The sequence below is a fragment of the Crocodylus porosus genome, unplaced genomic scaffold, assembly GCF_001723895.1.
Source record: "Crocodylus porosus isolate Cpor-Errol unplaced genomic scaffold, CroPor_comp1, whole genome shotgun sequence".
NCBI classification, from domain to species: Eukaryota; Metazoa; Chordata; order Crocodylia; family Crocodylidae; genus Crocodylus; species Crocodylus porosus.
The window spans coordinates 17,903,514-17,916,580 of NW_017728886.1; the positions used below are offsets into that span (position 1 = coordinate 17,903,514).

General features: G+C 44.1%; 1 protein-coding gene across 1 annotated transcript in view; it reads right to left on the minus strand.

Annotated features, from left to right (window-relative positions):
• Window positions 1-13,067, minus strand: part of DIP2C (disco interacting protein 2 homolog C) — a 209,614-nt gene that overhangs the window by 75,477 nt on the left and 121,070 nt on the right. The window contains exons 23-26 of the mRNA XM_019530709.1: window positions 11,672-11,781; window positions 10,610-10,690; window positions 5,960-6,083; window positions 2,342-2,463 (exon numbers count right to left, since the gene is read on the minus strand). Of these exons, the coding sequence (XP_019386254.1) occupies window positions 2,342-2,463; window positions 5,960-6,083; window positions 10,610-10,690; window positions 11,672-11,781 (437 nt within the window). The remainder of the gene's footprint in view (window positions 1-2,341; window positions 2,464-5,959; window positions 6,084-10,609; window positions 10,691-11,671; window positions 11,782-13,067) is intronic.

Here is a 13,067-nt window from a genome sequence, read left to right on the forward strand (position 1 = left end):
TGGCTATCCCTTAGGATGTTAGCCTGGGCCAGTCCATCAAGGATGGCCTCCTTAATAAACTTTTCTAAGATCTTCTCCAGGACAGAAGTCAGGCTAATGGGCCTGTAGTTAGCCAGATCCACTCTCCTCCCTTTCCTGAAGATCGGCACCACACTGGCCGGCTGACTTGAAGGTATCTAGCTTCTCAAGGTGTTCCTTCACGAGGTCAGCATTTATGGAGGGTAGGGGATCCCCATCACCCAGATCTCCCTGTCCCATAGCAGGCATGGGCGTCCCATGGTACTGATGAAATACTGACACAAAGTACCTATTTAATAGGTTAAACTGGTATTAATGTGCTCTGCGATTTCTGATTGGAAATCAGCCCATTTAAAAGGGCCAAACAACCATGAGACACCTCAGGCCCCTGATAGATGTTCAAATAAAAACATGATAGGATCTGATCCCTGATTCCAATGATCACGCCTCCTGCCATGCTATGTGTGCATGGGAGAAGGTGTGACTGTGTGATAGGGATTCAACGGTGTCCTACTGACAAGCAGCAAACTGTGTGTCCCGTCTGCCTGGCTCAGAGCACCAATCAGTTGGTTAGCACTCCCAGCCTCAGGAGCACATCAGAGCCCTTCTCTCCAGTGTGTCCTCAGGGCTGGGAGCACTAGTAAGTAATCAGTACTACCAGCCTCAGTAGCACATGGGAGCAGTTGATCAGCTGATTGGTGATCATTGTAATAAGTTGCTTATTCCCTGTTTTACTGTAACATTAATTGTTCTGAACATGTGACCAGGTTATGACTTAAGACATGATTAGTCATGCCGTAAGTGCCATATCTGCCAGGGGTCTTAGCCTCATCTTAAGATTTGCTGAACAAGCCAACAGAGCTCATTTTAGCCAAATCTGACTGTCAAACACTGAGAAAACTAAACAGTTATTACACACTACATAGGTTTAACTACCTCAAAAGGATCAACAAGACCACTGCTTTGCTGCTACTAAGTCAGATTCTAATACCTGTACTCATGCTGAGCAGCATCTCATTCTGTGAACAACCCTGTTATCTCACACAGGTTTATTTGTCCTTGGTCCCTAAATAATAGTTTTATATCCTAAAAAATCCTAAAGATGTATTTAATTGGTTAAAAAAATCTATTAACTACCTATGGGGACTTTTTACCATCTTGTACCATCTACACTTTTCCCAGAGCCTGACGAAGTGACTTTGATCCCGAAAGCTTGCAGAAAAGGAAAATTTTCTTGCCATTTTTCAGTTGGTCTAATAAAAGGTATCATTTTGGAACCAAGAGTTCTAGTTCTTTGTATGTCTTATTAACTTATTTAGGTTTTCTCAGAAGGCATCACAAGTAAGAAGTCCCCGCTCTGAAATCACACCCCCCTCCCATCAAGGTTAAAGCAACTATATTACAGCCATACCACATGTTCATATTAAGCCTGGATAGAAACCAGCTATAGACTTCTTACACATTTTCAAGCACTAACTTTACAGCTGGATGGACATTTATACAGCGTTATAGTTAGGTTGCAAGCAAGACCAGTTTGAATTTATTACACAATTAACCAGTTAATAGCATGATAATTTACTTTTCAAATGTGATGAGTCTTACCCTGCATGTGTGGCTGATCTAGATTTATTGTGTGATTAACCAGTTAATTGAATACTATATGTAAAGTGTGGCAGGAACCTTAGTGTAAGAAATGACTCCATTTTGACCAGATAAATTTAAAAAAAAAAAAAAAAGTCCAAATCACCCCTCTCTGGGTAAAGACCTGTCCATGGTACAATTTCAAAATTAGTAACTCCCTTTACTACACTTGCTTCCAAAACTTTGTAAGAGGTCTTTAAAACATAAAGAGTACATACCCGTATATAGACCTGCTGAAACACTTTTAACTTAAACATTTTTTTTCCAATTGCTTGGCCTGAACCACATTAAATGGACTCCTAATATTATTTTCTGCAATATCATCCTGGTCTGTGTAGTGGACTGTTTTACACGTCAGTAACACGGTAGGTCAGTGAAAATGTCACTAGGAAGTCTGTGAAACCTGGTGTAGTGTCAAATACTGGAAAACATATCTAAATTGCTTCTGGAAAGTGGCAGTGTAGGTGGCTGCTTATATAGCTCTGAAAGTCTGAGGGTGTTAAATGTCCTCTCATCCCTGACTTTGTGATAACATTATTGGCTTGGGCCCTGTAACATGAAATATGAACTAAGAGGTTACAAAACCCAGTGGCTTTTGCTGACTTTGATGGAAACGCTCCTAAAAAGCATATTAGCCCACCGCCTGTTTAAGCAGCTTTCACATTTCCAGATGTCCACTCACCTCCACAATCATCTTCACCGTAGGTAATGTTGTTGCAATGTTCTGTGGATGTGGAGGTCGAACTGTTATTGGCACACAGCCTGCATACAGGCAACCATAAAATGCCGCAATCAGGTCTATCCCTGCATGAAGAACAAAGCAAAACATTCTTACTTGAAAATCCAATCGTTAACTGGAGAAACCTGTGTACGCATACTGTATAAGTATACATCCTGTTCTGAAATGGCTTAGGATGTTAAATGAGTAACTACAAATCTTCCACACATCATTTTTCTGTCCCTACCCCTTATTTAGTAAACTGCACTGATTATTTTAATCTGTGAAGTTCTTTTAAGCATGAAATAACTAGACTGATCTAAATATGACCAACATGTCATCACTCAGGGTTCTGATCAACAATTCACTAGTTAAAAAGTTGAATTATAACTAATTAAATGTGTTGTATTTTAATTTATACACAATGGCTTTTAAGGGAACAGTGAAACAAAGAAAAAGTAAGACTGAGATATTTTACTACTCCTATATCGTGTGAAAAGTTCCATTTTAAAAAAGGTATTTTCTAATTCTTTTCTATGCCACTGGACCTTAAAAACGAGAGGCTTTGGCTTGTCTTCTTGAAGGGTTCAAATGAAAAAGGCCATGTCCTCACTTCATACTCCTTATTTCTGACATGCGTTAAGCTTTTTTTAAAAATAAATGGTGATTATAAGGATCAGTTCATACAGCTAATACAAAAAAATGAGTTAGACTAGGAGCACCCAACCTGCACACTTGAATCAGGCCATATGTTGGCCTGAGTCCATGTGCTGGGGCAGGGCCATGTTATCTGGCCTGTAGGGCTACCCACAGGTCCAGATATTTGTCAGCAGGGGAATGGCAATTCATGTTGCCACCACTCCCCACAGCCAAATTTCTGGACCTGTGGGGAAACCTGCAGCCTGGATGACACGACTCTGTGGGCCAGATCTGGCCTGTGGGCTAGGAGCTGAGCACCACTGCATCACATTCTATGGGCAGCTGAATTTACACATTCAAAACAGCATACAATTATTTTGTTTGATAGTTCCTTACACTCTATACGCAGGCCATTACAAGAATGCAATGCAAATAGTTTTACTTTTTTAATGGAGCAGTTAGAAGTAAAGGGTTCTTGATTTATGGCTTACTCTTTTTAAAATAAAACATGATATCTTCCATGGAGACTGAAATATATACGTTTATGTGTATATTGCACCCATCGGGCCTTGGACATCCAGTCACCTGCCACGCGATCCCGAATGTATAGGCGTGTCTGCTGATCCTTCTCTGAGATCCTGCCAAATGGATGTTCTTCCCCTTTGGGGTAGTCTTTTCCCCAATCTCACCTGCCACGACTTTGTATCTTACTCCAGTGGTTGGGTCCAACTACTGGGGTTCTCAAGCATCTGGGACCTCTGGATGGTGATCTTCCATGAGGCTCCACCTCCTCTATGCCTCACTCTTATACCCAGCCATGACGAGTTCCTGATGATGTTTGGCCAGATCTCCGACTGTTGGTGCCCCGTGACCTCCTATAGAGATGGGCAATAGGCCACATGGGCTCACCCTGTACTCTACCCACTGGGTCCCGCAACCGTCTAGTTCTCCTTGAGGTTCTCATGGTTTAGCCAACACTAGGGGCTCTCTCTAGGCTGCACCTAACAACCCCTCCAAAAATGTGCAACAGAAAGAGACAAAAAAACCCAACAATACCAACACCAGATAGGCTCCCAGGTTGCTTAGGATGTGCCTACTGGCCTCTTACCACCTGGGCCCACAGCCTACTCCACTACGCTAGGACCTGACCTCTAAAGCCCCTAACTGGACCGGCTCTGGGTCTGCCCTGTCCTGCTGGCTACCACATTCTCCCCTCCATTCTTTGCCCAGCCTGTGTGTTTGCTGGACCCTCGGTGGTCCCTCTAGCCATGTCTTGCCCCGTTCCCTGCTGGGTGACTCAGCATTGCTGGGGCCAGTCTTCCGCAGCCCCTCTCGTTGGTTAGGCTCCTCATCCCCCGCCTGGGGTATCTCCTTGAGCCCTCTCGAGCCTGCACCAGTCCCACCTGGTGTGGCATCCTGTCTTCTGCTGTCCTCCCCGGTTCTTTGAGGGCACTTCTCGTCATCCCACTCCTTCTGTTCTGCTCGGTCTTCCCGTCCGAGTCCTTTGTCAGAATGGGGTGCCTCCTCTTCTCCCCTCTCTGTGCCACCACCAGCATCTTCCCCGTGACGGACTTCAAGGAGTCTTCCCACACAGTGGGAGGCAGTCCTGCCCCGTTACCCCGATGGGAGTCCCGGGAACGACTTTCCCGCTGGCGACCTTCCGGGTCTCTTCCCCGGGTCCCTTCCCTTTGCCCGCAGCTCCTTTTATCTTCCCCATCCGACTCCCGTTGCCCCGTTACCAGCTGGCCACTGCTTTAAAAAGGTGTGGCTAATGAGGTGTGGCTAACGAGCTGCTCGGGTCCCGCCACCATTTCTGGTTTCACCGCAGCTCCGGCTACAGGTAAGGGATTTTCTGTTTTTTTCTGTCTCCCTTCATCTTCCCTGGCACGTTCCTGACCTCAGAGTTCTGCCCTGGCCCCTTAGGGTCTATCCCTTAATTCTTCCCCGTGACATATATATTAGAAAAGGTTCTTCAAGCTAATACTAAGAAATGGTTTCAACAAGTTCTTTGCATGGATTGGGTTAATCCAAGGGTGGGCAAAATACGGCCTGCCAACTGACTGGTTCTGGCCTTCAATTGCCCCCTTAACATTCTTCATATGGCTGACACCATCTGCTCCCACCAGGGCAGCCCACATTGTGCTCTAGCCAGGCCTTAACCAGCACACGCAGCTGTCAGAGGGGCTCTTCCTGGTGTGGCTGCAGCCAGCCAGGTGCTGTGCTGCTCTCCTTGCCTCCAGCTGCGGCTCCTCCTCTTGCTACTGCCTCTCCTGTGCTGCTCTGAGCAGGGGGCAGAATGCAACTGGATGGCTTCAGCTCCTGACTGCCTTCCACCCGCTCGGCACGATCAATAGCCGCTTGAGTGCAGGCAGGATGGGTGGAAGGCAATCTGGAGCAGGAGCCAGAGCCCCATGCTCTGAGGCAACAGCCACCCTGCTGAAGCTTCCCTCTTTCACATCCAGAGCAGTGCAGCAAGGGCAAAAGCAGAGAGAGGAGCAGCTGCTGGAGGTGTGGAGAACACAACAGCCACACGGGCCCAGGCCGTGGGCAGGGCGTACAGCTTCTGGTGAGGCTGTTCCTGCTGCGGTTGCAGTCCATCACCTCCAGTAGTGGCTCTTCCTGTTCCTGCTCCTGCCCCTTAAAAGGACATCCTGAAATAATACGCTTTAATCTTAACCCAAATTCACAGAAATAAACAACACAAGAAAAATAAAAACACTGGGGAATTCAGAATGAATCTGTCTTGCTAAACTCAAAGAAATGCACTGTAAAATGAGTAAATACTGCAATGCCTCTTTGACAAAGATTATTCATGTTCCTGGTTTACAGCTAGGCAAGGACCCTGTTTGCAATTTCACCAAAAAGAGGGTAAATGATTTGAAAAGGCGTTTTAATTCATGAAGCTTAAGTTCACCATAGTACAAAAAAATGCAAGTTCTTTACCTGGTGGATAAACCAAAGCCACATGGTCTCCATCTTGCAAGTGTCCTCTTTCCATCAACATGACAGCTATCTTCTCAGCTCGCTTATGTAGCTGGACACATGTTAGAGAGTTCGCTATTGTTCCCTGTATATTGAAATAAGATTGTGTCACAAGAAAAACAGATTGTGTGCTGAATTCCAGTTTTCTTTCCCAAGCTGACAAGTTAATGAAATGAAGGCTATCTTTTTATCTTTATAAAAATATGTCATACTAGTCATGCAGTAAAATTATCTAAGAAAAACTTCAGCTTTATGCCCAACTGCAGCTGGAAAAATAGGAACTTTGACAAGGCTGTGAATATTTCCCGCCCCCATCTCTATACACTTCACTCAAAGCAGTGTTTGAGCTCTAATTTTAAGGAAGTGTCAATAATCTTTTAATACCATGACCGAAGAGCTAGCACTGATTTCCTTAGTTATACATACTTTGTTCCCACATACAGCCAGTGAAGTGAATTTTACCAGACTCTTGCCACAATCTGAAGAGTTAAGTCTGAAGGAGCATTCCTGTAAACTTCACTTCATTGTCTGTATGCTGGCATGAAGCCAACTGGCATAGCAGAAATACATTATAAACCAAGAGACAAAAGACAGAGGGGAAAGCACCACATTGCAGGCAGGAGGAGATGAGTTAGGAATACAAGTTATGCACATGGATATGACCCAAATAGGAAAGAAAGGCATTTGTTTGAACATGGGTAGTTGGCTGAGCAAGGAAGACAGGATCTAGATAGCTTAGGAAGTGGTAACAGGCTACGCAGCCTCTCAGTTCTACAAAACAGGTCAATTGGTAATGACCTCAGATTATCAGAGAGCCATAGTGGTCTACAGTAGAGCAGTGTTGTGATCTTAGCACACTGCTAACAAATAGCCAGAGCATGAAAATCACCACTACAAGTGAGCCCTCTGTTGACAGTGTCAGCAGAGAAGCCCACGAATACAAAGAGAGACTGTCCCTAGTGGTGCTGTCTCCTGGCCTGGGCTGAGGGAGGCAGATGGGGCAGGGCAGCGGAGGGAAGACCTGTGCTTCTACTGCCTGTGCGGTACCTGTTCTGTGGAGAAAGAAGATTTCAGTCTCCAGTACTGGCATACGTGGCACCTTTCACAAGCACTACATTCACTTAAAAAAACAGAGAAGCTGAAGAAATTGAGGGGGGGAAAAAAGACTGGTAAGGAAACATTTACATTTAAGGTTTCTAAAGGGTTATAAAATAAACAATGAGTCAAAAATGAGGTATGAGAAAATACCCTATTCATGTCCCTATTCTGAAGGAAAGCAACAGCAGGTTCCTATTTCAAAGAAGTTTAAGAAACATAAGTATTTGTTTGATTTCTAAGAAACTAATTCTTATTCACTGTGAACTTCTTTCACACGACCACAGTACTTCTCCACAGGGAGAGAGGTGTCTGATAGGGCCGTGCAAAGCTTCAGTTGCTGATGCAATCTGGAGGAGATCCGGCAGCTGAATCTCCAAATCTGAACTGAATCATGAGACCAAGAAAAAGGTCTGAATCAATCCAAAGCCTCCAGACTGATTCAGAAAAAGATCTGCAGGAGATTTGGAGATTCAGGCCGTCCCTGCCTGCCGCTGCAAGGAGCTGGACTTGGACCCTGTGCCAGTAATTAGGGGGCTGAGGGAGGGGATGATAGGGGGACCCCCACCAGGCCTCATCCCCTGCCTGTTCCCCCAACTCCCCTGAGCACCCCCGATCCCTGCCCACTCTCCCAGCCCCGTCAATGGCTGCCCTGCTTGCCCCAGCTGCCAGCGCTTAACCCCCGCCCCCCAAATAAAAAAAACCCAAAACAAACAAAAAAAGTCCCATAGTCACTGGTTCCCGCCAAGCACAGGGGTGATCACTGCTGCCCCTCACTGCCCCATGCTGCATGGGGGGGCCCTGCCACGAGCCCCCACCCTGTCAATGGCTGCCCTGCTCTGCCCAGCCCCAGCGTCTCAGTGGTTTAAAAAAGAAAAAACCCCTGAACTCACCGGCTGCTGCAGCAGCCATCGGGGCCTCTGGGGGCTCCTGGTAGAGCCCACATCAGCACAGGGCAGTAGGGATCACCCCCCTGCCTGGCAGGAGCTGGTGAGTACAGGGCTTTGATTTTTTATTTATTTATTTATTTATTTTTAAGAGCTGGGACGTTGGTGCTGGGCGGGGCAGCCATTGATGGGGCTGAGACAGCAGGTTGGGGATGGGCCTATATCATTCAGAGATTCGGCCAATTCCACAGCAGCCGAATCTCCAAATCAGATTCATCCAAATCAATTCAGGACAGTGATTCGAATCACTGAATAGAATCACTGTGCTCCGAATTAGCCGAATCCAAACCTGAAGCGAACACTAGCCACTTCACACAGGCCTACTGTCTGATACAGGTCTGGCAGCGGGAGCTGCAGCACAGTGCATTATCAGGAATCATTTGCATTTATGAACTGAATGGCTCAGTCATCCTAAAGCAGAGAGGGTAATATAATTGAAGGCAGAAAGCAAACTAAGGGTTTAGCACTCTCTACATGCTCCCCTTTAAAAAGTAGTCGAGGCAACCTTAATTACACTATTAACCAACAGCATTAACTGAGCAATCCGAGATCATTACAGAAAGTAACTTCAGTACAGAAAGTTTAGTACAGTAACTTTAGTACTGTAGTAAATTTGCTACAGAAAGTTTCACTAGGCTAAGTTGTGAATATGTTGGCAACTTAGGCAGAGATGGGATTTGATGTCCCCCTTTTTCACTACTACTGACAATCCTCCCACTGAGCTGGACAGTTTAGGAACCCACTTGCCAATTTATCTCCCTCTCTGAAAGGGGTTACCTGGTTTCAATCATGCAGAACAGACAATGCTATTTCTCTCATGCACAACAGAATAATTTGCACCAAGTTTTCAAAAGAGGAACTGCAGCTGCTCTCATAAAAGTGTGGGCAGTCAGCTCAAAAGCACACACTGCACAAGTCAGCAGAAGGATACTGTTTATAAATGAAAAAGGGAAAGCAAATTCTGGTGCTGGGGAAGAGTAGTTGGGACTGTCCTATCAATGAACAACCATGGCAGTGCTGGAACTACTCTATCAGTGCCCTTCAAATGAGGTGTTGCAGCCAGCCCTTTTCCCAACTTAAGGAAACCATCAAGGTCACAGGAAAGAAACCAATAGTGAGGCACTTCTCTAATTTATAAGCCTTTCAAACTCTGTATACACCTTAAACATGGTTTACGGTGTCATAAAAATCCTGGTTTCAGTGGACTTCAAACATCATGCAAACAATGAATACTTCAGTGTTTTAGAATCAAGTCTACATGTGATGTATAGAAGTTTCAATTAAGGCGAGACAAGCAGGAAGGGTTACAAGATTAGCTCTGAAAAACAATGAAGAAGCGTAAGAAAACTTGCCGAAATACAACCTGCCAAACATCACTCACTCGCACATAAAATAACAAATATCAGGAGGCAAGTAGATTTTAAAAGTTCAGTAGATTTAAAAATTTAACAGCGTAATCCATGTCTAATTCATTTGGTCCACATATAATAAATGGTGACTTATTTTATTAATCATTATACTGTACAGTCATTTTCCTCATGTATTTCCTACCAGCTGGCTGCTATCTCTACCTTTTTGCTAAGGTAGAGTATCATATTATCATTTAAATAAACAATCTGATTTAGCTACTGAGGGCGTGGGGGATTTGTTCTTCAGAACCAAGGCCTCTCATGATAGATGTACTTGCCTCTGACTTTTATTTGCTTCTAACCTTATTTTGGTGCTGCACATGAGTAGCACAGTATCTCTTAAGATTTCATTTACCCTGGTTAAGTAAATTAAAATGCTTTAACATTTGCTGTAAAGTTGAAAATGCTGATTTAACACTTTTATCCACAGTAAACAGGTGAATTTAAGGGTGACCACAGCAGTTTGATAGTAGCGTGATAACATGGGGCAACTTCTAACTGTGAAGGGCTAGCATTTATAATCACCATATTAGGAAGTCTAGTATCTTCCAAACCCAGAAAAAAATCAAAAGGTCTAGGTCATGAACCAGCAGCATTGTTCTCTTGCATAAATCATAATCCATTTTTGGAGACTAATAAAATGTTTTGGAATTAAGCCATACTGTGATCTCATATAAGCAGGCAGATTAACTTATTAGGGTCCTATGAAGTCCTTGTTGCAATTCTGATCCACGGCTTCTTACATCCCCTGCTATTTTATGGAAGGCTCAATCTCACATACACCATTTCTTATTTTAGCTGAGGCAGGTTTTGAGTCTTTCAGTGCACTTCTTTAAACAGAGCAGAGAGGCTGCTAAGCAGCATCAAACACTACTTCACCTCTTCCTAGATCTAAATAGTTCTGCACGGCTAAGATCTCCAGCAACTTGTGAGCTCATGAAGTAGGAATATATAAAGCTGGGTACCTAACATGGTAAAAGTGACACACTTGATAAATTGCTTTTATTTTCTATCCCTCCTTCCACCAGTGAACAGTAAATACAACAGTTGACTGTTAACGCAAAGATTGAGCCAAATCTTGGTGCAAACAAGTGCAGTTAGCTCTCAATGTGCATTTCCCTAAAAGGTAACCAATCAAAGTAATTGCCTGAATTTCTTACCCTACAGTTAAGCAGCGTGTAAAGCACATGGTCAGGCGTGGTTTGAGCTCTCCATTGTAAAACTTCTGAGAGGAAGAGGAACTACAATAAAGCAGAGTGATAATCATGATACACTGTGGATTCGTTTTCTTTAAAAGCAAGAAGCGGTTCCTTTCCCCTAGTTTATATAGCCCATTCTTGCTTGTTTTATATGTCTACACATCAACATCAGTGCAAGCAGTAAACTGCTGAATACTACCATAGTTTTTGTGGTGGAAGAGTGATATTATAGTCATGGTCCAGAAATTATGCAAGAGGCAAGGATTTCTTAGGGTGATATCTTTTATTAGGCCAATATTGTAGCTAGGATAGAGTTAGACAAGTTTGCAAATGTGAGACATACTTCGTTATCTGATCAGACTTGACAAAGTATGTCTTGCATTTTTGTCTAACTCTACCCCAACTAAATAGCTGATTCAATACAAGACATTACCCTAAGAAATCCTTTTCTTTACCAATATATTTAAGGTCCTTTTGGAGGCTGTGTCATTTCTGGAATCACGTTTCACGACATGCACCTTCAAAACAAGAAGTCTGTTCTCTGAATCTAACGATAGTTGCAGTCTCTCTCCCCTACTGCCCTATTTTAATTTGTAACTAAGAAATCATGATATTTTGTAAAACATACCTTTGACTTCCCATAATTAATTATACCACTAAGATCACCAGAAGCTCAACTGCAATACACATAAGACAACTTATACAAATAAAAAACCAAGATTAAAATTATACCTGCAAATGGAAGGCCCTGGATTTTGCTGAGCTATTAAAAATCAAGTAGGGGATGAGTTATACTGGAAACACTGATAGCTGTTAACTATACATTAACAGTGTTCCACACTGTTCTTAGTCAAAATTAACAAAGACTTTAAAAATGAAGAGAATTGCTGGCCACTGCCTATTACAGAACTGTGTCTACCGGGACTCAAGAAATCTTATTTAAGCTTATCAAACAGTAGAGAATATCTGATTAACAAAGCTGCAGTTAAGCAATGTACAAGACGTATCTGAAAAACATCTTACCTTTCTGGCCTGATCGTTGTCTTCTATTTGACCCAGATCTCTGCCACTAGCCTGAGCAATTCTTTTTCCAGAGACCAGGTTCCCCACCATCACAGAGGCAGGACCAATTTCTAGAATGTATTAGAAACAAACTGAGTATAATAAAAGCACTAGGTTTACAGAGGACAAGTCTTATTATCCCTTCTCTGGCCTTGTGGGATTTTGCCCATTGCTGACTTCAGCACGTAAGATTAGGGACATCCTACCAAGCGTAAAAACCATGGAATCTCTTACATTTTCCAGCAGATGTGTTACTAGAGAGTTGATGAATTGGGGAGGACCTATTGGCTAGGGACAGACATTACACATAAACAAATTTAAGTGATCAGAAACTGGTTTAAACCTGTAACAGAACAGACATTCAGTCTACATAAACCAGTTTGAAAATGACTCAAACTGGTTTGAGATAAATCTGGCTGAATTTAGTATCAGATGTAACTGATTTGGGTCAAACAGGTTTCTGCACTGTCTGTCCTCGACCCCTTACTTGTTTAAGATAAACCAGACTCTCCCAACATCCTGCCATGCTCTCTGGGCTTGGCAGAGGTCTGTTCTCAGCTTCAGTGAGCTGGGCTGGCCCCTCTCTTCTGCTCTCTTGCCAGAGCAGAGGCAGGGTGTGGCCAGACGCTGGCCTGCCGTGGCCCCTGAGGTAAATTCCTCCCTCTCTACCTCCCAGCAAATCCTGGGGACCGCAGCTGGCATTTGCCAGCCCCAGCCTCCTCCATGGTTTGCCTGTAGCCAGGCAGGGGCAGAGTTAATTCCTCCCTCTGTCCCCTCTCTCCCCCGGAATCCCAGGGGGGTTGGCTGTAGTCTCTGCGGCTTGCCTGCAGCCAGGCGGGGAGGGAATTAATTCAACAGCATGTCCCAGAGTGGGGGGAGAGAGGCAAGCTAGTCTTACCTACATTATAAAGCAGAATATGTAAAAGGTGCAAATAAAAAAACAAAGCCTTTCTGAATACCTGGCTGTAAGGAGACACTTTGCCTTCAGAATTAGTAAAACTAATTCTTGTCTTCCACGTTTACATTTTAAGTTAGACTAAGTTGTGTATACTGTGTTTTACTGGACTTTATCTTAACTTAAGCAAAGATTTTTGGTAGTTCCCTGTTGTATGCTTTGCAAATTGCTGTGCTCAATACACGATTGCTTCAGAGAAAGGACTTTTCCCCCCATCCCCACTCCTCAGTCTGGCAGCAGTTGCCCCCCTCCCCAGGCTGGTGGCTGACATCTGTGTGTTGTGCTAGCCCTGGCTGGTGCCTGGCCATGTCCCCTGTGCTCCAGCAGGGAGGAGTGAGAGCCTTGGAGGGCATCTCTCTACCCTCCCCTTTGGCACTGGCTGTCAGACATGCTGTAGCACCC